Raw genomic sequence first — 22948 nt, forward strand, 5'->3', positions numbered from 1 at the left:
TTATGCCAGCCATCTTCGTGTTGCAGTTCGCCAATTCAAGGTTGTGTACTACTTCACTCCGGTCGGTAGTAGCCTTCAGTAACCGACCGTTTCCCCTCAATGTTGTATCATTCGGCAAGCCACACCTCAGCTCAAGGGTGAGTTCGGACATACACACCCAAGTTGCTACCACAAGAACTAGCAAGGTCCTGTCCAGGCATTGTTGATGGGCATTATTGGAATGCCATCATCTTGACTTGCGGGGTCCCCGGGAGTGTGGGGGACAGGCCTTGGCGGCCTAAAGCTACCAGGGGACATGCGGGGACCATTTAGGGCACTGAGATGCAGTCGGGGATTCCGTGTTCCTTGAGTAGACTGTCGTAGCTTCTACATAGAACCACCTTGATTGAGACTTGCTCAATCCATATATAACCGCAAGGACGTTAGGCTCTGATTTTCGCAGTTCTGTAAAGCCGATTGAGCTGAGAAAGCAGTATATGTACATGTAGTTTCGGCGCGGAATTGAGGATGTTGGTTTTGCGCGCTGGGAGTCTCCGACATGGTGTCCAAACACACCTCAATATGTTGAGAAACCGACTTTGACATTCAACTCAAACTTCAGGAACTCGTGTCAGATGTTTCCTTATACCCCACCCTGAACGCACAAGTAAGGTAGAGAAGAAGGGTCCTATGAGAGCCAACAGGGAGAGCTCTTGAGCTGTTGAAGTTTGCGGCGTAAACTGCTTGCCTCGTGCCGGACTGTTGAAGTAGCAGTCTCTGTCATCGGCTCTCCACAACACAGAACAGTGACCCCGGAGCTAGGTAGCGATAGGGAATCTGTCGCGCTTTGATTGTCCTTCTGTATATGGTCAAAAGGTTATCAAAATTTTGCAAAGTTACCGCCAAAAAGAAGCCCATACTCTCTAGAAGAAGAGCAAACATGACAACTGACATAGTATCTGATATCTTATCGTCCGAACCAACTCCGCATGACCAACAACTTGCCATCCCCGTCCATCCAGACGTCAAGTGTTACTGCTCTTTAAGCATGCTGGAATGAACTCAAGTTTTGAGACCATCAACTACTCCAATTCCCATCCAATTCCCAACCATCGAATGGTTCCCTACTTTACTTTTCATGAAACGCCAATGCCCGTAGCCCTCGTGCCCTAGTCGCCAGACACGAAACTGGCCCACTTCAACGGTCCAAACCCACCAAACACCCACCAAAATAGCAAGTGACTTTGATAATGCCGCTCTTTCGCTGCTGACGTCAACAAGATCTTTCAGCTCATTCCGAGCTTATCCCCGATGGCACAATTGGCTAGCGCGTCAGACTGTTAATCTGGAGGTTGGTGGTTCGAGCCCACCTCGGGGAGTTGCAGTGGTTAAAATCCACCAAGGCCTTAGCTTTTATGTTTTTTGGTTGTGATTGAGGACATTTCTGTGTTTTCTCGACTCTTTTGTCTCTCGCAAGCAGCTGTGCCGCATCTCGAGCATCTGTGCAGATTAAAGTTGAAAACTTGAGACAACTCCTGGAATCCCAGTCGTACTTAATCATCGATCATATCTCACCTGGTTTTTGATTGACCGCCACTTTGCTTTTTCTTGTTCGTCAATTCATTGATACGTAGTACACAGACGATCTAAGACATCCATCTAGTGGAGCAGCTGGCATCGCTAAAGCTTTCGACTCGATGAGTCGACATGAGGCCGCAAATGTCTCTCGCTTCACAGCCCCCAGGAGGTAGAAATTTCAATGTGAATCGCTTGGGTTTACTCAAGCATCCATGCCAGGCCATCACCCACTTTGGTCCAACTAAACAATGCCAAAGAATGCTGCGAGCTGCTTTCTTCCCAGCATTTCAGCCTCATGTCTGTAAGTAGCCATAGGCACGACGCCTCTCGAACGATCTGTGTTCAGACAAAGACTTGTCACTTGCTGCTAGCCCTGACAACCCGAATTGCAAAAGGAACGTGGGCACGCCACAGCACGCTAAGACCACGCCTAAGATCCCGAGGCAGAGGCTCACGCTCAGCATGCTTTCTAGCCCTGAGCCCCGTCAACTGGAGAAGAGAAGAGCTTGTGTCAGACTGTCAGTGGAAGCCCTACAGGGGACCGCGATGATTCGTTCGGGGATCATCCTTACCTGGCATAGAATCTCCTCGACCCGTCGCCCAACCCGCCCGCGAGTCGATTGCCGTGTCGGGAAAGACGCTCGCCAGGGGCCCAATCTGATGACACTTAAATTAATTGCCCTTCTGCCATGGTGGAGTAAGCTGCCGCAATCGGTGATCCGTGGGCTATCTACGGCGGTCCAGGCACCTGGAGTTCATCGTGGAGGGGGCTTCAGAACGCACTTTGCAGTTCGGAGAACACCCACACTCCCACCAGATATCGGCCAAAATTCCATCCCGAACCCGCTATTGCTATCTTCCTTGCCCGAAAGCTTTGATTCTATAAAGGTTGTCACGCCGGCTGAACCATTCGAGCTTATCCGGATGTCAAGACGGAGGGCCTACGTCATTACACCTGTTTCGCTGGGCCAGCGTTACTACAACCGTCCACCCCCATCACGATGTTAGGCACCGCGCTTCCGGAGCGCACATTGGGCGACCAACATGCTACTGTAATAGGATTCTCCTTCTCCACATCGAATTTTGCCATCTTTGCCGTAGTAGGTCTTGTATTGTATGTCTTATACAACTGGGCTCTACCCAAGCCGATCGCCGGAATCCCCTACAATGTCGAAGCGACGAAGCGCTTGTTGGGAGACATCCCGTCCGTCCTCGAAGGAATCAAACGCACTGGCGAGTTCAACGCTTGGGTCAACGAGCAGGCGGAGAAATTCAAATCGCCACTCTTTCAAGTCTTCGTCCGTCCCCTCGGCAAGCCGTTGTTGATCCTCTCCGACTTCCGTGAAGCCCAAGACATCTTGATGCGACGAAAGGACTTTGATCGGTCGTCCCTCGATGCCGACCTCTTGGAGGGCGCGGGACGCAACCACCACATCCACCTCAAGACCGGCGACGAGTGGAAGAGGCACCGCAGGCTCCTCCAGGACCTCATGTCGCCGCAGTTCCTCAACGAAGTCGCAGCGCCGACGGTTTATGCCGGGGTCTCGAGATTGATCCAGTTGTGGAATGATAAGGCGCGCATTGCAGAGGGACGCCCGTTCTCTGCGGAGCTGGATATCTACTACGGTTCTCTGGACGCCGTCATGACGTTTACATTTGGCGGTAGCTTCCCCAGCAGCGCGTTGCGCCCGACAGCGGACCTCGTCAAGGGGCTTGGTGCGGAGGATATCAGGCGTTTACGGGGTCCAGGTCTCAGCAGCGACGAGGCGTTGGAATTTCCAACGGAAGAGTGTGACGAGAAGATTCAAGCGACGCTCGGTGTAGCGAACTCGATTGAGTACCTCCAAGGCTCACCGATCCCGAGACTCAAGTGGTGGTTCGTCGAGAGACTTCCCTCATTACGTCGCGTCTTCCACGTCAAGAGAACATATGTACGAGAAGAGATCTATAAGGCTCTGAAGAGGCTGCAGGAAGTCGGCGATGAAGAGTCCAAGGTTCTATCCGCTGTTGAGCTTGTTGTCCTCCGCGAGAAGAAGTTGGCAGAGAGTGAGGGTAGGGCTCCGGACTTTTTCTCCGAGATCATGGTCGACGAGGTAGGTGCCAGACGTCTCACGGGAAATGTACGGCTCGAAATTGTGCTAACACCTTTACTAGATCTTTGGTGTAGTTGTTGCAGGACACGATACAACCAGCACCACCATGTGTTGGGGTATCAAACTCCTCGCAGATAACCCTCAGAAGCAGACCGACTTGCGCGAAGCACTCAGGGCCACCTTCCCCGATGCCGTCGCCGATCAACGTAGTCCCACTGTCAAGGAACTCGCAGGAAACACTACGAAAGTCCCGTATCTTGATGCCGCCGTGGAAGAGATCCTCCGATGTGGCGGGGCTACCCCGCTCGTCGACCGCGAAGCAACCTGCGACACCGAGCTGCTAGGACACCACATCCCCAAGGGCACAGTCGTGATGTGTCTGAACAAGGGCCACAGCATGATGAAACCGGCATTCAACGTCGAAGAGTCAAATCGCAGCCAGAGCAGCCAGAGTGCCAAAGCCCGGGCTTGGGATGACGACGATATCGGGCAGTTCAAGCCAGAGCGTTGGCTCGTCGAGTCATCCAGTGTCCCCGGCGGGCTCGAGTTTGACCAGCAGGCAGGACCCCAGCTCGCCTTTGGTCTGGGTACTCGTGGCTGCTTTGGAAGGAGGTTGGCGTACTTGGAATTGAGGATCATTTTGGCGCAGATTGTGTGGAACTTCCAGCTTCTTCCGTGCCCGAGAGAATTGTCTGGCTATAGTGCCAGGGAGGGCCTGACATACAAGCCGAAGGATTGTTACGTGCGTCTACTAGCACTTGGAAACAAATAGAAGGAGGACTCTTTATCAAAGTGATTGAAATCTTCAAGGCATTCTTTTTTTTGCAGACGCCTTATCAAGGAAGACGAACGAGCCCAAGCTATCAAGGGGCCCTTCTCAACTTCATGTTGCTGGAACTTCTGGCTAGTGATGTCTAGAAGACATTGAGCAACAACTTGTTAGATGGCAGGAAGATATATCTGCTCAAGTGCATCACTTGCAAAGCATATTGCAGTAAGGTAAGTACTAGTATTGAGATTCTTCTGCGAACTAGTTGTATCAGATAGCCACCTTGCCTCTTCCCCTCCCTTCTGCCCTCTTTTCCTCTCCGATAAATACTTTTTTGAAGTGGTGGAGACCCCCGCGGCCTTCACCCCCCTCCTCTCTCTAAACCATCTGGCACTCAGAGTAGCCGCTCCACCGAAGCCAATGCATCAATTACCTTACCAAGGGCCACAGTTTCGTGCTCTTACATACTCAGGGTCACACATCATGCTTGATTGCCCTTTGATGGAGCCGACCGGCCTCGTCAGCCGCGCTTTCGAGTGATGGGAAAGCGGCGGGATGGCGATGATGGGGGCCTACTTTCGACGGCATGTTGCCTGGCGGAAGGAGGAGAAAGAGGAGAAGGTTTGTTGTAGTTACCCTGGTCTTCATCGACGTCATCTCCGAGATCTTTCAGGGCCCTCGTCGCCTTCTTCTTTTTCTTCCGTATGTATGTGTAGAAGTAAGCAGCCACCGTAAAGACCGTGAAAATGAGCCAGACGAGGACGAAAACCCAGAAATCCCTCGCGATGGCAATCTTGCGGGTCTTCTCGTTGAAGGAAAAGTAGTTGCTTCCGAACAATGACTGCAAGCGGAGGCATGTATGAGCATACTTAATCAACCCAACTGTACATAGGTTTTTGGGCTACACTTACGCCGACGAAACTGCCCGGAAGATAGATGGCAGAAATGATGGTGATGATACGTACGATGGCACTGTCGTCCACCGTGTTCTCAGTCAGGTCCTTTAGCTTGAGCGTTACATCGCCCGTGTTCTTAATGTGTGTCTTCATCTCGCGGGTGAGGAGCTGCAGCTCTTGCTGATTATGCAGCGAGAGCGTATACGATGCCTAAATGAGTCAAGGAAGAGAACGTCAGGCACTTTCTAACTTGCAGTACGCTAGGTAATCTGACAGAGAAAGAGGATACTAACTAGCTCAACCGTGTTATCCACTCTTTGACGAAGCACAGCGGAGCTGTCGATGTATCCGCGTAGCATGGTCTCCATGGACCGGAATTCGGCGGCCAGGAACTTCCCGGTAGAGAGGATGCAGCCTGTGACCTCAAGATTGCTCTGGCAGCAGGCGCTGGCGAAGAGGGCGAGATCATTGGTATTTCTCAGCTCGCGTACGCTCTTGAAGGTCACCCAGACGTTGTGGTCCATCTTGGCATGAGGTACCATAGCTGTATTGAGCTTCATAGGTAGACAGGTTAGAAGTGTCAGTCTCATCAGGGAAACTACCGAAACTCTTCACTTCACGTACCACTTTAGAGAATCTATCACCTAGATGGCGGAGGTATGCTCGCCAGTTGTCGAGGTAACAGGATAGGATATAATGGTGCAGCATCGCCGGCTGCGAGCAAAGGTCTCGCTTGAAGACGTTGACCGTCGGAGTGCTCTTGTCGTCGAGCTCCTCTGAGCACTCCGTCTCTTCCTCCTCCTCGACGAGATCCCGGAGCGTCTCCGCCAGCTCACTAGCGGGCTGACAGTGCAGTAGTATGAAGAGGTCGAAGCCGGGCGTGTGCTGGTGGTAAACACCAACATGCCGGAAGGACCACGCGTCGGGACCGGATCGGTCGTTCCGCTCCACGTAATTGAGCTTGTAGAGTAGCGTGTCTAAAGTTACCAGGAGTTCTCAGAATGAATTTCTCTCAAGAAACAGGAAGGGAAATTATAAAGGGTGCGGGAAAAGCCTTACATGCGTCGTCGCCCTGAGGCACAAAGCTGCTGTTGGCGCTGCCGGCCTCGGACTGGTGAGGCTCGTCGCCGAAGGACAGGAGCACTCGTAGGAACTCAGCACGCACTTGATACCTATCGAATAGTTTGCCGGCTATTGATGAGGTGATCCGGAGCGGGTTGATGGTTCTGGCCGACGATATGGAGCTAGATCACAGACGAAGATTAGCCCGAAGCCCGATGAAAGCAATTCTGGCCTAGAGGTGACAGACATTATACGTATGCCCGCGGTGGGCGCAGTGTCGAGAACGTGACTGAGGTCATCTTCTTCCTTGACGATGCTTGCGTGGAATTTGTCTATAACCTTGCTGTCAACCAATGTTTATTCCACACATGCGTCGAGGAGGGGCGATAATGAAGCATACTGTCGTTGTTGTTGTCAATATCCAATACATCAAAGAGCGTCTCCGAGTCTTTGGAGGCAAACGCCGTCACTGCCAGATCATCCAATTGGTTGCGGAGCCCAGCGAGATTGAAGCCACTCTGCTGATGCGCAAAATATTGATCCCAGCCACTCATCGTGCCCGTGAAGCTTTCAAGTTCTTGAAGCGAGATCAGTCAGTCCGTGGAGGGATCCAAGAGGACTCCAGACCGTCATATGGAAACCACTCGTAATGATGCGCACGATGCATGGAGCAGAGCAGGGCAAGGCTGGTCGATAATTTGCCCTGTGGTATGCCCGCGGCTGTGGCAGAAGCGTTTGCGGCTCGGCCCGGTTCTCACAGCCTGATCTGCCTTTTCATGCCATGCAGCCGGCAAGCTAGACGGACCGGAGTTGGGGTGGGTTGATTATTGAAGTAGTTTGCGCGGAAGAAAAAGCAGATGCGAGCAGCTTCCATTCCCCAAAGTTCAAGTTCTGACAACTTTCACCGGGAAACATTCAACGCAAATAGGAGGATTTCTCGGTGGGAAACGGACGATACGAGACGGGAACAGGAGAGTAGAAAGCGACTGAACCTCTTGTGTGACGATATCAGCCTCCGAAGTGTGGTAACACAGAGAGTTACACAGAGAGATAACAAGCCCCCGTGCCCCCTATATCCGAGGGAGGGAGGAAACATGCCTGACATGCATGTCACCGTCGCCCGATTACCCTTGCCCACACCCTCTTTACTTCGCTTCCCAATTTAATTCGCCCACTTCACGAGGCTGCGGTGATGGGTGCCACATTGGATACACAACGCCCGACAAGCGCTTATCTTCGGCTGGAGGTGCCGCCTCCTTTCCGCCGCTCTCTCCGCCTCCGTTCCCTCCTTGCAGCCTCCCGAGCAGCATCGCGCCGGTCAGCAATCTGAGTGACAATCTCCCTGTTTGCAACTGTTAGTATCGGCTCGGTATCGGCACCTGCCGTTGCGGCGAGACATGCCTTAGCTCGGTCTGTCCAGAATCGACACACGTCAGCCAGCATACCAACGATAGGATGGGGGAAGCCCAAGGTATTCCTCACCTCTTGAAGTTGCTCTGGGCAGTCAAAGTACCAGCGATCGTTCTCGTGCTGTTCGAACAGTTGGATTACTGTTTTCTCCCTAGAAGAGGTGAGCAAGATGAGGAGGAGGAACACGGACTGCAATGCAAAAGTCAATATGGTCTCCATATCTCTCCTGGAGTAGGACCAGAAGCTCGGAGCCGAGAGTGACATATCGTGATAGTCTCTGAGGTAGGACGTTGCGCACTAGGTCCATGGTCGAGCGTGGCACGGATTCACTTCGCCGACTCTGTTGCCGTGATCCATGCGATGGGAGGTAGAAGAAGGATGCTGATGGGATGGGACGGAGCAGAGGATAAAGGAGGAGCCTCGTCGTGGGTACCGTGGAATCACGAAGGAGAGGCTCACTTACGATATTGGCCTTTTGTAATGATGGAGGGATGTTGTACGACATTTGAGAGGCTGGCCGAAGACTCGAGAGGTCAGTAGACACAAGAAACAGCGCCGCGAGTCAATGACATTGCATGGTAGGTGGTGGACCAACGTAGAGGCCGGAAGGCTGGAAGCTGATGCGCTGTTCGATCCCTCCCTCCACTTCGCCCTAGGTTGCCTCGCAAAGAGAGGGGAGCTGAGGTGGCGAGTCGGTTCAGCCCAGCAGACAGTCAGCAATGTGTAGAGGCGTTCCTCGTCCATAGTTGAGTACTAGGAAGTCTCTATATCTCCTCTCAGAGTGTCTCCAACTCACGATCTGGTTCAGACAACGTTGCGTCTTGATAACCCAGGACAAATGGAAAACAACATAGATGTCTTACAGAAAAGGGCGCGGAGGGAACGGCAGCTCCTCCGGATGTGCGACGGACTGCCTGCAATTCAGGTCCGTCCAAAGCCCGAACTAGACTCGCCCTTCCACCGCCCCTTTTTCCTCGCTTCCAGGGTTCGCAAGCTCTGGGAACACCAGGGTAACTTAGGAGATGTCCTGTTCAACCTTGAAAAGCAACAGTTGAGTTCCATCCGGAAACATTCACTCTTGTTCGTCACCTTCCTGGCCTACATCGAGGTTCCGCCCTCGTTTTACGCGCACATCTCCAACCTACTTTTCAAAGATGGTGATGACACAACACCCCGGTACCGAGACACGGAGATGCCGTATAGTGAAGCAGATCTCGAAGCGCTGGGTCTATCGCGAGGTAAAACAGCTAGGTGGGAAGAGCAATACCTATTTACTCCGGCGACGATCATCCTGAACCCGCAAGCGGCGCCGGCAATACAGGTCATTCAGAACTCGCTGACGCGGATTCCGTTCATGGAATGCGACCCAGGACAGGAGCATGGCGGATACGGCGATGTGAAAGTAAGCACCTTTACGACGGGCCTTGCCTGTTTTTTCCATCGGATTTAATGCACGCTAACATGTCATTTCTTGCAAAGTTCTTCAAGCTAGCGCCTGAATACGTCGTAGATGAAGATCCTAGCCCTCGAAGCTGGGTGCCGGTATGTACTTTAACTACATCCAAACTTCTCTTCCCTTGTGCTTCAAACGCTTCAGATTGTACTACGAACAATCTCCATCTATGCCACTATACGGGAATCAAGGTCATCAAAACATCGTCACGTTATCACTGACATCACGAACGTACAAGGAACATCAACGACAACCTCTCGTCGTCGCCGTAAAGTCTTTCCACAACCATGACGATGGCCTCGCCGAGGCGGATAACATGCGCCTCCTCCGCCAGGGTAAGGCCGGAGATCATAGCATCTCGCTCTGTAACGCTGTCGTCGAACATGGGAGCAGCGGGGGCTTCTCCTCCTCGAGGCTCTTGATCTTCTTCCCTCGTGCCGAGCTCGGTGACTTAGGTCAGTTTCTACACGGCGGGCAGCACGGCGATGGTGACGTAGTAAGGTCGTACGACTTCAAAGAGCGGTTCCCGCACGCCCACACCCATGGCTGGGGCAACTCCGAGCTCGCCCGAGCACTACTACACCAGTGCGTCAAGCTCGCTGGCGCCCTACTGTTCCTTCACTCAGGCTTTCCTGCGTCTTCGGAGAGCGGCGAAATGTGGGTGCGGTGCGCACACATGGACCTCAAGCCCAACAACATCATCATATTCGGTGGTGACGGCGCCGTGGGCCGCTGGAAGCTGTGCGATTTTGGCATTTCCGTACTCAAGAACGAGGAAAGCCAGGGCCGCGCGGCGGATGACCATCATAATTCCTATTATAGCCAGGCGACCTTTAACACCAACGCGCGGCGTGGGCGAGGCCAGTACCAGGCCCCGGAGGTGCCCGAGTTCTGGGTCCCGTACCTTGCGGAAAGCGCCCGGAGCGGCGGTACAGACACGGGCACAGGCACGGCCGCATTTGTGGGGCGTGTCGGCCGGTCCGCCGATATCTGGTCGTTCGGCTGCATCTTCGCCGAAGTTCTGGCCTTTGCCCTTGGCGGGCCGCGAAACGTCGAGGGCTTCCTCGCGGCGCGGAGGCAAGTCTTCAACAACATCCGGGACGGCAATTTTCACTCGCCAAGCAACAGCAACAGCAACAGCACCAGTACCAGTACGTCGTTGTCGAGTCACATGGTACGGCCTCAGGTGCTGCAGTGGCTTGACGAACAATGTGCCACGGCTACGTCGCCCGTCTGGGCTAACTGCTGGGCCGGTCATGTCACGCGGATCTTGCGTGTTGACCCGCGAGAGAGGCCAGACGCGCAGGCACTAGAGCGTCAAGTACACCATGTCTGGGATGACGCGCTGAAGTGCCCAAGAGAGGCGACATCCAAGTGCCAGGCTTTTCGGTATGAACCTGAACCGCAAAACGTGTCGGAAAGTCCGCTTGATAAAGAGCTGGCCGCAGTCCCCAAAGCCTCCTTCTTGCCTCCTCCCCTATCACTTACTTATCCTCCCGTTCCCGCTCCGGCAACAGAGGCAGCGACCCTCTCCAACGTCTCTTTTGAGGTACCTGTCAGCTCTAACCCCCATTTTACCGGCCGTGAGAAGATCATAGCCGAGATGGAGAACTTCTTCTCTGAGGATGGCCACTACGCCACGCAACAGAAGCGCCTCGTGCTGACGGGCCTCGGGGGCGTAGGCAAGACCCAGATCGCCACGGCATTCGCTTACGATGCCTACAACGCCGGCCGCTACGCTACAGTCCTCTGGGTCTTTGCTGTAGACGAGCAGGAGGTCATCAAGTCGCTCACACAGCTGGCCAAGACGCTGGGGCTCGTTCCCAAGATCACCACGTCTCACGAAGACCGCGGGCAGCAGGACATGCCAGTCATGGCGCTCGCGCTTCTGCAGTGGCTTTCGCGCGAGGAAGAGCAGGAGTCGCGTCGGTGGCTCCTAGTCTTTGACAATGTCGACGATCTAGACAATCTTGACGTCTCGCGGTTCTTTCCCCGCGTGCCGTGGGGCCATATTCTCATCACGAGCCGCCGCAAGGAGGCCCGCCGACTAGGCCACCAGGTCGAGGTCGGCATGATGGAAGAGGAAGAGGCCGTAACCCTTCTCAAGAATTGCTCTGGCCGTCGCGGAGACGATGAAGAAGAAGCTGCGCGCCATGTCGCTCACAAGTTGGGATACCTCCCGCTGGCCCTCGATCAGGCCGGCGCCTACATCACGGGGCAATCCATCGACTTCGCCGAGTACATGGATCTCTACCGCGTGAGCCACGACCAGCTTCTTCGGCACAAGCCACCGCGCGCCGTCTGGTCGTACGAGCAGACCGTCTTCACCACTTGGGAGATCTCATTCCACGCAGTGGCCACCAGGAACCCCGTCGCCGCGCGCCTCCTCGACCTAGCGGCCTTCTTCTACTCGGACGGTGCCCCGTTCGCGCTCATGTGCGAACTCGCTCAGATCCGCGGGCCGGAGCTCCAACAACGGCTCCTCCTACGAGACTTTGTCGATTTCGTCCAGACGCCGGCCGACTACGATCGGCTTGTCCGCCAAGTGCCACCGGAACTTATGGTCCCACATCTGCAGGTGGTCGAGGCCATCGGCACTCTTGCGTCCTTCTCGCTCGTGGACCAGAAGACTATGTCAACTCATCCGCTCGTCCACTACTGGCTCAGGGAGCGGCAGTCGAGCGCGGATAGGATCAAGAGCGGCCGCGCAGCCATCTTTCTCGCCATGCGTGCCATCGTCAACGCCTACGACGCGTCGCGCTTCGCTGAGGGCGAGGCATTGTATCCCTATCTCTGTATCTGCCTCGAGAATCTCTATGACACGCCGGAGCTTCTCAGCGACACGGAGCTTAATAAGATCGGTGCCTGCATGATCGCCCTTGACGCCTGGGTTCCCGTCTCCCTCGACCACGGCACGCTGTATCGCGCCGACCGCTTCTTCAACCTTGTCGCCGCCCACAGCGAGCACGCGGACTGGCGGATTCCAGACGGGTTGCTGGCGGTGCGCCGCGCCTTTCGGCTCATGAGCATGGGGCGGCGGAGGGAGTGCAGCGACCACTGCGCTCGCTACCTCGCCACATTTCACCAGCGCTCGCGGTTGGACAAGATGTACGCCTCGTCCCTGGCACAGACCTGTGCCCCCTGCTTTTTCCGCTTAGGAGACTACGACCGCGCCGAGCAAATATATGAGTACTTGGATGACTCACTCGACGACTCGGGCGCAATGCTGGCTCGTAAACAGTTGGTTCTCGGCGCCATCAAGATCGACCGGGGCTTGCCGGGCGAAGCCGCGGCCGTGCTCGAAGGATGCGCACGCGAGCTGCAGAGAGGCATCGGCCAAAATCACTTTTTGCTTCGCGTGTGGCACCAGCTCATGGCCAGATCTCGCCTGGCGCAGAGACGGCCGGCCGAAGCCGAAGCTCAGGTTATGAAGGGGCTGGCGGTACGGATGAACATGCTTGAAGGCGGCAAACTGGAGTTTACCTTTAGTGACTACGAGCTCGCAGAGGTATACTCTCAAGCTCTCCGGGCGCAACGGCGCTTCAGAGAAGCGAAGGCCTGGATGATCGCGCTGCTGGAAAAGACGGCGTCGGAGAAGCCGCGACCTGCCCGGAGCCTTGCGGAGCTGTCGCTGATCATCATCGAGATCGACGAAGCGACGGCCCTATTTGGGGGTGGCCAAGAGGAGAGACGAAGTATTCATGAATTGATGACTAGGGCAGAGCGCAAGTTTGTCGAGGCTGCGGCGGTCTATGAGCTGGAATGGAATAGAGGGATGTGGTCATTCAAGCACTTTCACCAGACACTGGCGGAGTTTCAAGAGAGGCTCGTGTAAGGGGGATCTTTATCTGGAGAAGTAAGCTTAATAGAAAAGGTGTTATTTCGTTCCATTAAACTTCACTTCACGCATCCGTCACGTCCTTGACGCGCTTTACGTCCAGCGTCTTCCCCCCATAGGCTGCTACCAGCTCGATGACCTTATGGATGGCCTCGACCTCCTCCGGCTCCATGCCTACACGTAGGCAGGCCCTTAGATGCCAATACGTCGGGTCTTGAAGATTCTGTGTCATAATCGCGGGGGTCACGAAGAGCTCCGTCTCCTGTATATCGAGGATGCGATGGTCCGAGAGGAAAAGGCCATAGGACACGTTGACCGATATCCATGCTGGTGAGCGCAGTGTTAGAAACTCCAACACCCAGACAATATGGATATGGGCTTCAAGGGATGAACTCACGGATATCCTTGTGGGCATGTAGCACCTCGACGGGGGCGCCCACCTCGCTCTTATACAGCACCTTGAGCACAGCCGCGGCGCGCTTCGACGTCTCGGGCCCGATCTGCCAGTCCTCACGCGAGCAGGACTGATCCGTGTCTTCGGGCCTCTCGACCTCCGAGACTGATGTGACGGCCTCGATGACGACGGGAATGCCATTGATGATGATGCACTTGACCATTGCCTCGCGCAGGCGGCGGATGAGGGCTTGGCGCTCAGTGGATGTCTGGTACTGGGGTTGGGCCACCAGATGTGTGTAGAGACTCCCAGCAAGCTTCTGTTGGCCTGAACCGATGAGCGAGGCGATCTAGATGAGTAGCCTGTCAGTCTTGGTCTTGCGAGCGAACCCCGCTCGGTGACGGTTTGGAGTTAGCTGGAGGGAAAGGTCTTCATACGACGGTCAAGTACCATCCATGCTCGCGGAACCGCGGCGGGAAACCGGCCTCGGCCCTTTCGAAGAGCTCTGTCAGAGCAGCCGGCGTGGTGGCCGTGGTGGGAGTGCTGGTCAGCGCGGTGTTTGTAACGGTATCGTCCATCATAGCTGGTCGAGTCGCCATAGTGCTGACATATCGTAACGACCTGGTCCGATTCTGAACCGCCACGAGGAGGCCCCTTGGTATTAAAGTAGGCCGAAATGGACTGCGACTTGGGGCTCTCGAAGGGTGGGATCGGGAGAGAGGCCGCACCGCTACTTTGCCCGGTCGGACAGTGCGAAAGAATCTCATTAGAATGAACGCGCCAGGTCGTTAGGTTGGAGTGTGTCTATAGACAGTTTGCGAGAGCACTATCTCTAGGCTGTACGAGGACGGGATGTTGCGGGCGCGGGAGTTTGCTTTCTGTTCATCTTCCCGTGAAACTCTTCAGTCTCCAAAAATGCTCTACGAGACCATTTAATCCGACCAAAGCTGGCGTACTCTTCTCTGTACCACCTGAAGCCCAACGCTTGGTAAGTTGTCCTGAGTACAGACTCCAAGAGAGACAACATCCTAGAGAATGAGAAAACAAGGCCGTCTGACGATATGCATCAGCCCGGATAATGACGGAACCAGAGAGCAGAGCCCGGCTACCCGGGCGACCATCGGGGCAACACTGTGCCTCACCGGTTGTCTTGAACGACAAACGAGCTGCGTGCGCATGGGTCTTATGGTGTGGTACTCAATGATTTCTTGAATGCCATTCGTCCACGTCCCTTCCCCTTCGTGTCACCTAGATCAGTGAGGAAGAGGGGGTGATCAAGCAGGCTGGCCGTTTGAGAGGAAACAAGGCAAGGCTACCTACCTTAGCTTTGACTACTACCGGCCAGAAATTTGAGGCACCCGCATCGCCGCTGCAGTTGCTTTTCGTACGCTCGCGCAAAGCCGATTCGTTGCCTACTAACTATAGGGAACGTGTTGCGTCTGTGTTGGTTGCCTGTGCAGATGATGCGACGCTCCAGAAACGAAAGTACGCCGGCTAATTTCCTCTTAACTAAACGAGGTCATGACTCCTATCTTGAAGAGAGTGTTATTATTCACGTAAGTGTATTGCAACAAGCCATGGTGACCACTACGGGTATCCTCAAGATAGGGAGAAAGTGAGGATTGTCTCCCCAGCTAGCTTTCTAGGTAAGTGTTTTCCAGACTGAGGGATAGGTCAGCAGCTTACTTACCTTATGTCATCCGCTGCTACGAGCTTCCCAGGCTTCTTAAGTGTTCCTACGTTCGAGGGGACGCGGCCATCATCAATCAGCCTCGCATCGGTTGAGGGCACGACAGTATTGACTACAACGCCGAGATAACTCCCGCTTATATCGCTAATGCCCTCGTTGCCGTCGAGCCACCCGCCTCGGCTGTTTAAGCTGGTATCCTACAGAATATGATAAAGCCTCCCTACGCCAACAGAAAGCATCGCTACCAAACCTAGAAGACAAAGAACCGGTCAAGCGGTTCAAACGCTCTCTCTCTATCCCTTCAACAGCTAACTCGGCTCGAAAAGAGCCGGGATTTGATCTTACTTCCTCCGCTCTCATCCCCCAGCGATGTTCAAAACCCATCTCACACCACCCGTGCCTTTCAAAGGAGTGGCTAATCATTCGCCTGGTCTGCCGGGGCCGCTGCCGCCCGGCGCTCTGCCTCCATCATGAATCTGCTCACCTCGGGGTCCAGCGGCAGTGTACTCCTCATCGTTAACTTGTTTCCGATGACCTTGAGACCGCTGAGAGATCGCGCGCGGCTCAGGGCCACATAGGTCTGCCTTCCACACCAGACGTGATGGAGGTTAACGCTGACACGGTCGAGCGACAGGCTTTGGCTCTTGTGAATGGTCATGGCCCAGCCCGGGACTAGAGGGATCTGTGTGCGCGCCGAGTATGACTTCAGGACCTTTTTGTACCCGTTTTCGGTGGGAATGACCTCTGTTTCGATGTCGTCCATGTCGCAGTAGGGGAGGATGACGCGATTTTGGCCGTTTGCGAATATGATTACAGGGACTGTGCAGCGGAGAAAGAGGGACGAAGGTTAGCGGTTCGTGGCTACAACTCTTTGATTGACCCGGGACACGGGAGAACTCACAACCCATGGCACCCGAGGGACCATTAATGTAGTTGGTCATCTGTTCGTATCTCGCGTATGCGATCTGAAAGCCGTAGGTGTCCCCTTTGTAGTTCCCCTTTTCGGGCATCTTGGGCTTGTCGCATTCGTCCAACTTCCGTATGAAGCGGACGAGCTTGCCCTGGCTGCCGTTGCAGAAACCATTCTCGACGTCGAGCTGCGAGTTTTTCACTGGCGCGTTACTCTAGGTAACCTTGGAACGGGGTGTGCGATAGCGCGGCGAGAGGGGAGAGGGGAGAGGGGAGAGGGGAGAGGGGAGAGGGGAGAACTCACGTTAGCCAGCAGCACAACCGGCATGCCAGCCTTGAGTTTTAGCTGCTTGTCGAATCGGTTCTTTCGGTCTTCGCCGAGATTTTTCGGGTGGTCCAGGGCATCAAACTGTTCTAGGCGGCTGGGAAGCTTGCCGAGCTCCAACTCGTTGTACTCCTTGGCTTTCTGCCTGCGGCCGAACAGGGCTATACCATTCCTGACTTCGCGAGGTTGCAGCAGGACGTTGAGATCGGCGTCGGTTGTGTGACCCACGCGGATTTTCTGGAGCATCGATATGAATTTCTCATCGCTTTGCCGATGGATCTTGGTTAGATGGATGTACCTATTCGCCGAGGATGTCAGGTCTGCGTCCTTAATCCGACCATCCAACGGATCATGATACTCACTGAAAATTACAATCTGCCCAGGTCCGCGAGTTAAAGGCCCATTTTTGAGCATCTGGAAATGTAGGGTGCTCTCTGTCTCGAGGACAAAAGTGCAGATTGCGTTCCTTGTCGAAAACCAACATTCCACACGCCGTCGAAGTTCCGCGGTGCGGGTCGTATGCCACCTCCTCAGTGCAGTACTCGAACGGTTGCACGGGGGATAGCTGGCAGAAGTCCCCGACGGCGATGACCTGGATGCCGCCGAACGGTCGCCTCACCGAATCCGCGGTCTGTTTTCTGCAGATAATGCCGCGGCATGTGGCGAACCTCTCCCGTCGGAGCATTCCGAGAACGTCAGAGAGCCGGTTCAAGAATTCGCCCTCAACCATGCTGATCTCGTCGATGATGAGGACGTCGGTGCTCTCGATGCGGTTAAACACCGAAGGGTAACGCGAGCCTTTGACAAGAGTCCTGAATGTCTCCTTCGAGGCACTGACGTTCCATCCAGCGTAGGAAAACGTTGTCCTGCCATCGATGTTAGTGGCGGCCTGGCCCGTAGGCGCGACGAGGTAGACGATCTTTTCTTGGGCGCTGAGGGCCTTGTTGAGGGCCTTCACCAGAACCGATTTGCCGCAGCCGCCAGATCTGAGAGGGTCAGTCATGACTTAGTTTTCCGCCTCCTTTAGGAATGATGGACCTACCCCGTGATGAAGAGGCTGTGACCTTGCATGGCCAGATCTAAGGCGTGCTGCTGTTCAGGGCATAGGGGAAATTCCGGGGCCGCCTTTGCGACTGCCGGGTCGTTCTCGCCTTTAGGGCGATCATTCTCGCGTTTGATATACTCGTTCGTTTGATCTGAGTAGCCCTTGAGAGGGAAAAACCCCTCCGATTCCCTCATTACTTCTTCCTCTTCGTCAAAACCCCTCTCCCGTTTGATCGCGGCCTCATGGAAACCATCCCCCTCCCTTTTTATTGCTGCCTGAGCGGGATCATCCTGCTCCTTTTTGATCACGGCCTCGCGAGCATCATCCTTCTCGTCTTTGATGACCACATCGTCATCATCCTCAATCTTGATAGGCGACTCGCGTGAACCACATTGATGGTTTGCTTCGCGTTTGACGGCTTTGGATCGATGGACGTCAAAATAGAACACATCCGAAGGCTCCTGATCGTGCTCCACCTGCTCCTCCCGGGGCCGCTTGACTGAAGAAGGCGCCGCGGCGGGTGCAGGCGCGGGTACGGTAGACCTACTTTGATGTGCCGGGGAATAATTCATCAAAGAGCCAGCGTCGATCTCGAGAGCAAGCCCAGAGATTAGAAGGTCCATCTAATTTATGTCAGTCTCCTAGTTCACAAATGAGAAGGTCTTCACTCACAGCCACGTTGAAGCTCGAAGCGGTAGTGTCTGGATTGATTGCCGCGTGTTAGCGTGGTGGGGTTGACGAATGACGGACTACACAGCCAAATTCCTGCGCGTACTTTTGTTCTCGCATCCTTCAGTCTGTTTCTTGGTATCATTCCAATCCGTGAAGATGCCATATTTCCTGCCGTGCGCCCCGGGTCCGCGCAGGTAGTAGACCACGTAGTATTTCGGGGCATGTCCTCTCTTGAGCACGACCGGATTGCGCGAGTCGTTGATGTAGTTTCTCGCGGCCTGCAACGCCTGCTCGGACGCAGGTCGGGGGTTCCCGACCAGCTGATTCCGGGCCGGCTTGGCCATGACTGCAAGTGTTGGCGGTACGATGGTCGTCCTCGAAGCTCATCATGAGATTGAAGTACGCGATAAAAGGAGGGAAGTGCCGGAAGCTGGGGGAAGGTTTCAGAGGCTCCACATCACGGCTTATGTAAGCAATTTCTGGTCGCGCAATGACCATCGGGCATTCATAACGCAGTTCATTTCCCCTCCAAATCTTTGCTTTTTCAAGATTATCCAAGACTTTTTTTGAGGCGTTTTTCATTCCTTGACGACTCATCAACAATAGGTAGGCCAGGTTCCTAGGAACTTTCGAGCCCACATATCAGTACTCACCCTCACGAAATGTGACTACTATAGCCAATCGGTAATTCAGGCGGCAGCATTGCATTGCCTAGGTATTAGTCGATGTCCAAGCAATCCAGGTTGTCAATACCCCAGCCAAAGCCACATAAAAGGCACCCGCTGTATAAGCAACACCCCAGTCTCGATACACGGCTTGGGAAACGATAACAAGGAGACCAAAAACCACAGTGCTCCCGACTAGAAGTATCACAGATGGCGTGCTAAAGCTGGTATAGGGCCATTCCACGATTCGGAAGCCGACAAACTCAATGTCTGCCACTGCGCGAATCACGGCAGTTTCAACAGGTGGTATGATGTCTCTAGAAACGTTGTTAGTAAGTACCTCAAGTGAGGCCTTTCATCACTCAACAGCAAAGACACTGGAGACCTGCTCACTTTGAAGAATAAATCCATCTATCGTAAAGCACATCATTCCCCACGGCTAGCTTTGGATAGACCAGGAGCATGTCCCAGACTGAAGCCAGTTTGAGCTTTGAAAGCTCTTTCAACCTATCCACATGGATTTGAACGCCGCAACTGCTGAGTTTGGGTGATGTGTAGTCTTCTCCCCGTGCCTCGTGAATCATGCTGCTATGCTGGACTGTATCCATTCTTAGGTCATGGTAGCAGCACAACTCGCTCTCGTCGGGATTCGATGGTTCGGTTATGTCATATTTGTAGTTGCTGATCAACTTTTGGAGCGCCTCGATTCTTTCAGCAATGTTGACGATCTGGAACTGCCCCCGGAATGCATCCGGCCTGCAACCATGCCGGCCTACAATTCTCAGCTTTGAAGTTCAAGGTCAGCAACAATCTGGATTATAATTTGGATCTTGAGGTTCTATGTCCGAGACCATAAGAGATCCACTTACATGTACCAGCTCAAGCCTCACAGGGCCAAGCAATCGTTTCCACCGCCGAGTTACCTGCCGCGCGACTCCAGACAATTTAGCCCATAAGCTGATCGAATTTAATGCATCTCCTAGTTTGATGGTGGAGATGACAGCATCCTGTTCTTTGCCCTCGCAGACCAAGACGAACGGGGCATTGGAGAACAGCGGTTCTAGTACGTCGCATATCTCTTCCCTTCGTTGGACAACTGGATTTGGCGGACTGGCCTCCCTCCTGACAATACGCCTACCGGCTCTTTTCTTGCAATCTATAGGCTTATTGACTGCTGAAGATTGAAATGTTGCAGGAGTACTTCTTGATGATTCGGTCGTTCTTGGTGGGTGGTCTGAGGTTGCAGTAGGTCGTCGGTGCTCGGTGAGTCCTGGTGCGGCCTCTACAGAGTGTGAGCGATTTTCAACTGATGGAAGCTCATCGCCAAAATGGCCTCTTGGATTTATAATTCGCTGTAGCCACGGGAGTGGAATGATGGTGTTGTGTCCTGATATAACTAGTTTGACAATTTGTTGGCCGGAAAAGATCGAAATGCGGGATGACAAGGACATGACAGAGCTCGCATTCACACTGAGAGGGTTTTGCAACGGTGAGGATTGGCTATGATCCCCATGGAGTACGGCGTGACTCCCACTTTCTTCATCGTGAGCTCTACCGGCATGCTTAGTCGGCATATAAGCAGCTTGTGGATGTGGAATCGGCGAACTTGGTAAACTCATTCTGGATTTCAATGATCGACGCTTATTGTTCGCCACAACTGAGTGTTGTTCAAAGGAGGACAGATGATGGCTGTAAATATGTGTGAAACGTGCATCTATATGTCAATTATTATCTCACAGTCAGCCTGGTGAGAAGCCTAGTAGTTGTTGGGGTGCATTCGAGAGGCGATTGGCGCTTGAACTGAGGCTATGCAATGTAGATCCATCCAGCCTGCCGCGGTCTGGAGCAGACCAAGGGATACTCAGGCAAAACAACATCAAGATAGTTGATTTTGGATCTCGGACTTTACACATGGATGAGACGGCTTTACGCAGATGAGACGCATTCGGGAATAATGGCAGCCTACTGAAGCAAAGGTTTCCGCTTACGAATCGAAGACTATCGGAGTCAAGGTTGCTCCTTGTCAGATCTGGTTCCCGTTGGTAGTTAGCTCAAGCGTTTCTCCGTGTTACATGTGTGCTGAGACGTCAATCAGTCTCTTGATAAGAATCCTCAACAGACAATATTTCAACGTCGCCATGCTTCTCCTAACGTTTCCAAACAATCACCATGTGTTGCAAAGCGTCCATTTACAACAGGAAAGGCTTTTGCATAAGCGAAATCTCATGGGCTGAGACGCGCATACACGAGCTGACATGCAGCATACCCGACCTGCAGGTTCTCGTGGGGATGGGGCGACGGGGCGAGAATGCTATGCAGGCACACCGGGGAAGGCCCAGGAACGAGAAAGAATCGATGCACGTATTACCCACTAGCTGAAATCACCTAACGACGATCATGAAGTGAGGTAAATCAAGCTCACCTATGAATTGGAACCCCAGCTCGGGAGGAAGACTCGGCGCAGGTCATGTGGGAAGGTGAGAACACCTATGATCAGATTGCCAAGACTCTGGCGTGATGCAGAGGTCTTTTTAAGAGAACTATAAGTGAGGAAGTTTCCCCGGCTGAGACATCGTCGGCAAACGTTGTAAAAGGTGATGGAAGACTCGAGAAATCGCCAAAATGCATCTCGCCATAGCTCTCCTAGTCCAAGCGACTCTAGCCCTCAGCGCACCCCTCGACGACCTCACAGCCTGCCTCCGCACCGCTTCCGTGCCCATCGCGTCCTCAACCCCGACGCCATACAACCTTCGCGTCCCCGTTAAGCCACTTCTCGTCGCCGTGCCGACCACAAATGCCCAAATCGCCTCCGCGGTAACATGCGGTTCCAAGAGCGGTGTCAGGGTCAGCGCAAAGAGCGGCGGACACAGCTACATCTCGACTGGGTACGGCGGCGAAGATGGACATCTTGTGATTAACCTAGACCGCATGTACAGCGTGACTGTCGCGAGCGACGGGACGGCCAAGGTCCAGGCTGGTGCGCGGTTGGGACATGTAGCCACGGAGCTGTATAATCAGGGGAAGAGGGCGATATCGCATGGGACTTGCCCAGCGTGAGCGTCAATCTGAATGATCAACGATACTTGGAGCTTGGCTTACGCGTATCTCAGTGTTGGTGTGAGCGGCCACGCCCTCCACGGAGGTCATGGCATGGTCTCCCATACCTACGGCCTCGCAACAGACTGGATCAAAGCTGCGACAGTCGTCCTCGCCAACGGCACAATCACGCGCTGTTCAGCGACGGAGCGTCCCAACCTCTTCTGGTCCATCCGCGGTGCGGGCTCCTCCATGGTCATCGTCGCAGAACTGGAATTCAACACCTTTGCCGCGCCGGAGAAGGTGACGTATTTCGATATAGATCTTGTCTGGGATACCGCGAAGCTGCCACAGGTTCTTCTGGACACGCAGGAATTCGCAAAGACTATGCCGGCGGAGCTGACGATGTCGACGACGTTTAATAACGACGGGAGTTATCTGAACGGCGCGTATGTTGGCGATGATGCGGGCTTTCGCGCGACGGTGCAACCTTTGCTTGCAAAGATTGGTGCGAAAGTGTCTAGTTCCAAGACTGTTGGATGGATCGACTTTATCAAGCACTATGCGGGTGTGACGGATATTGACGTGACGACGGCAACATACGACGAGGTAACTTGCACCTTGCACACCGAAGCTGCAAAAGGCTAACGCGGTCAACAGCACGACAACTCCTACGCGTCAAGCCTCACAACACCCGCGCTTACAAAAACGACCTTCCAATCCCTCGTTGACGCCATCGCTAAGAACGGCCTCACCGCAACCCGGTCCTGGTACATGCACATGAACTTCCACGGGGGCGCAAACTCAGCCGTGGCGCGGCCCAAGACCAACGATACCGCCTACGTCCACCGCGACAAGATGCTTCTCTTCCAGCTCAAGGATGGCGTCTCGACGAGCCAGACGTATCCCTCCGACGGGTTCGCGCTGCTCCAGGGGTTGAGGCAGAGTATTGCCAAGGGGCTGGGCAGTGATCAGTGGGGGATGTATGCGAACTATCCAGATTCTCAGATTAGTGAGAGCGAGGCGGTGCGGTTGTATTGGGGGAGTAATCTGGAAAGGTTGAAGTGGGTTAAGGCTGATTATGATCCGACGAATTTGTTTCGATTCGTGCAGTCTATCAAGCCTGCTGAATAG

At 54.1% G+C, this 22948-nt stretch overlaps 8 protein-coding genes across 8 annotated transcripts; 3 read left to right on the plus strand and 5 right to left on the minus strand.

The window, feature by feature from the left end:
• Nucleotides 1-2558: 2558 nt before the first annotated feature.
• On the plus strand, nucleotides 2559-4422 carry CABS01_11501 (cytochrome P450; the record flags this gene model as incomplete). Its single annotated transcript, XM_060544856.1, has 2 exons — nucleotides 2559-3650; nucleotides 3712-4422. 2 exons carry the CDS (start codon nucleotides 2559-2561, stop codon nucleotides 4420-4422), a joined length of 1803 nt encoding a protein of 600 aa, XP_060397678.1.
• A 517-nt stretch (nucleotides 4423-4939) lies between these two features.
• On the minus strand, nucleotides 4940-6931 carry CABS01_11502 (uncharacterized protein; the record flags this gene model as incomplete). Its single annotated transcript, XM_060544857.1, has 7 exons — nucleotides 4940-5260; nucleotides 5331-5525; nucleotides 5609-5869; nucleotides 5940-6292; nucleotides 6375-6559; nucleotides 6625-6709; nucleotides 6778-6931. The coding sequence occupies 7 exons, from the start codon at nucleotides 6929-6931 to the stop codon at nucleotides 4940-4942; spliced, it is 1554 nt and encodes a 517-aa protein (XP_060397679.1).
• A 676-nt stretch (nucleotides 6932-7607) lies between these two features.
• On the minus strand, nucleotides 7608-8292 carry CABS01_11503 (uncharacterized protein; the record flags this gene model as incomplete). Its single annotated transcript, XM_060544858.1, has 3 exons — nucleotides 7608-7730; nucleotides 7860-7907; nucleotides 7978-8292. The coding sequence occupies 3 exons, from the start codon at nucleotides 8290-8292 to the stop codon at nucleotides 7608-7610; spliced, it is 486 nt and encodes a 161-aa protein (XP_060397680.1).
• A 393-nt stretch (nucleotides 8293-8685) lies between these two features.
• Nucleotides 8686-13075, plus strand: CABS01_11504 (uncharacterized protein; the record flags this gene model as incomplete). The annotated part of the gene is made up of 3 exons (XM_060544859.1): nucleotides 8686-9189; nucleotides 9267-9329; nucleotides 9479-13075. The coding sequence occupies 3 exons, from the start codon at nucleotides 8686-8688 to the stop codon at nucleotides 13073-13075; spliced, it is 4164 nt and encodes a 1387-aa protein (XP_060397681.1).
• A 67-nt stretch (nucleotides 13076-13142) lies between these two features.
• CABS01_11505 (uncharacterized protein) lies at nucleotides 13143-14053 on the minus strand (the record flags this gene model as incomplete). The annotated part of the gene is made up of 3 exons (XM_060544860.1): nucleotides 13143-13405; nucleotides 13476-13821; nucleotides 13910-14053. The coding sequence occupies 3 exons, from the start codon at nucleotides 14051-14053 to the stop codon at nucleotides 13143-13145; spliced, it is 753 nt and encodes a 250-aa protein (XP_060397682.1).
• Nucleotides 14054-15577: 1524 nt separating this feature from the next.
• CABS01_11506 (ATP-dependent DNA helicase PIF1) lies at nucleotides 15578-18457 on the minus strand (the record flags this gene model as incomplete). The annotated part of the gene is made up of 7 exons (XM_060544861.1): nucleotides 15578-15981; nucleotides 16064-16259; nucleotides 16376-16694; nucleotides 16759-17382; nucleotides 17439-18064; nucleotides 18114-18142; nucleotides 18217-18457. 7 exons carry the CDS (start codon nucleotides 18455-18457, stop codon nucleotides 15578-15580), a joined length of 2439 nt encoding a protein of 812 aa, XP_060397683.1.
• Nucleotides 18458-18824: 367 nt separating this feature from the next.
• CABS01_11507 (uncharacterized protein) lies at nucleotides 18825-20397 on the minus strand (the record flags this gene model as incomplete). The annotated part of the gene is made up of 4 exons (XM_060544862.1): nucleotides 18825-19095; nucleotides 19172-19563; nucleotides 19648-19952; nucleotides 19983-20397. The coding sequence occupies 4 exons, from the start codon at nucleotides 20395-20397 to the stop codon at nucleotides 18825-18827; spliced, it is 1383 nt and encodes a 460-aa protein (XP_060397684.1).
• Nucleotides 20398-21400: 1003 nt separating this feature from the next.
• CABS01_11508 (uncharacterized protein) lies at nucleotides 21401-22948 on the plus strand (the record flags this gene model as incomplete). The annotated part of the gene is made up of 3 exons (XM_060544863.1): nucleotides 21401-21831; nucleotides 21889-22423; nucleotides 22475-22948. 3 exons carry the CDS (start codon nucleotides 21401-21403, stop codon nucleotides 22946-22948), a joined length of 1440 nt encoding a protein of 479 aa, XP_060397685.1.

This window comes from Colletotrichum abscissum (assembly GCF_030869225.1).
Source record: "Colletotrichum abscissum strain IMI 504890 chromosome Unknown Scaffold_31.1, whole genome shotgun sequence".
NCBI classification, from domain to species: domain Eukaryota; kingdom Fungi; phylum Ascomycota; class Sordariomycetes; order Glomerellales; family Glomerellaceae; genus Colletotrichum; species Colletotrichum abscissum.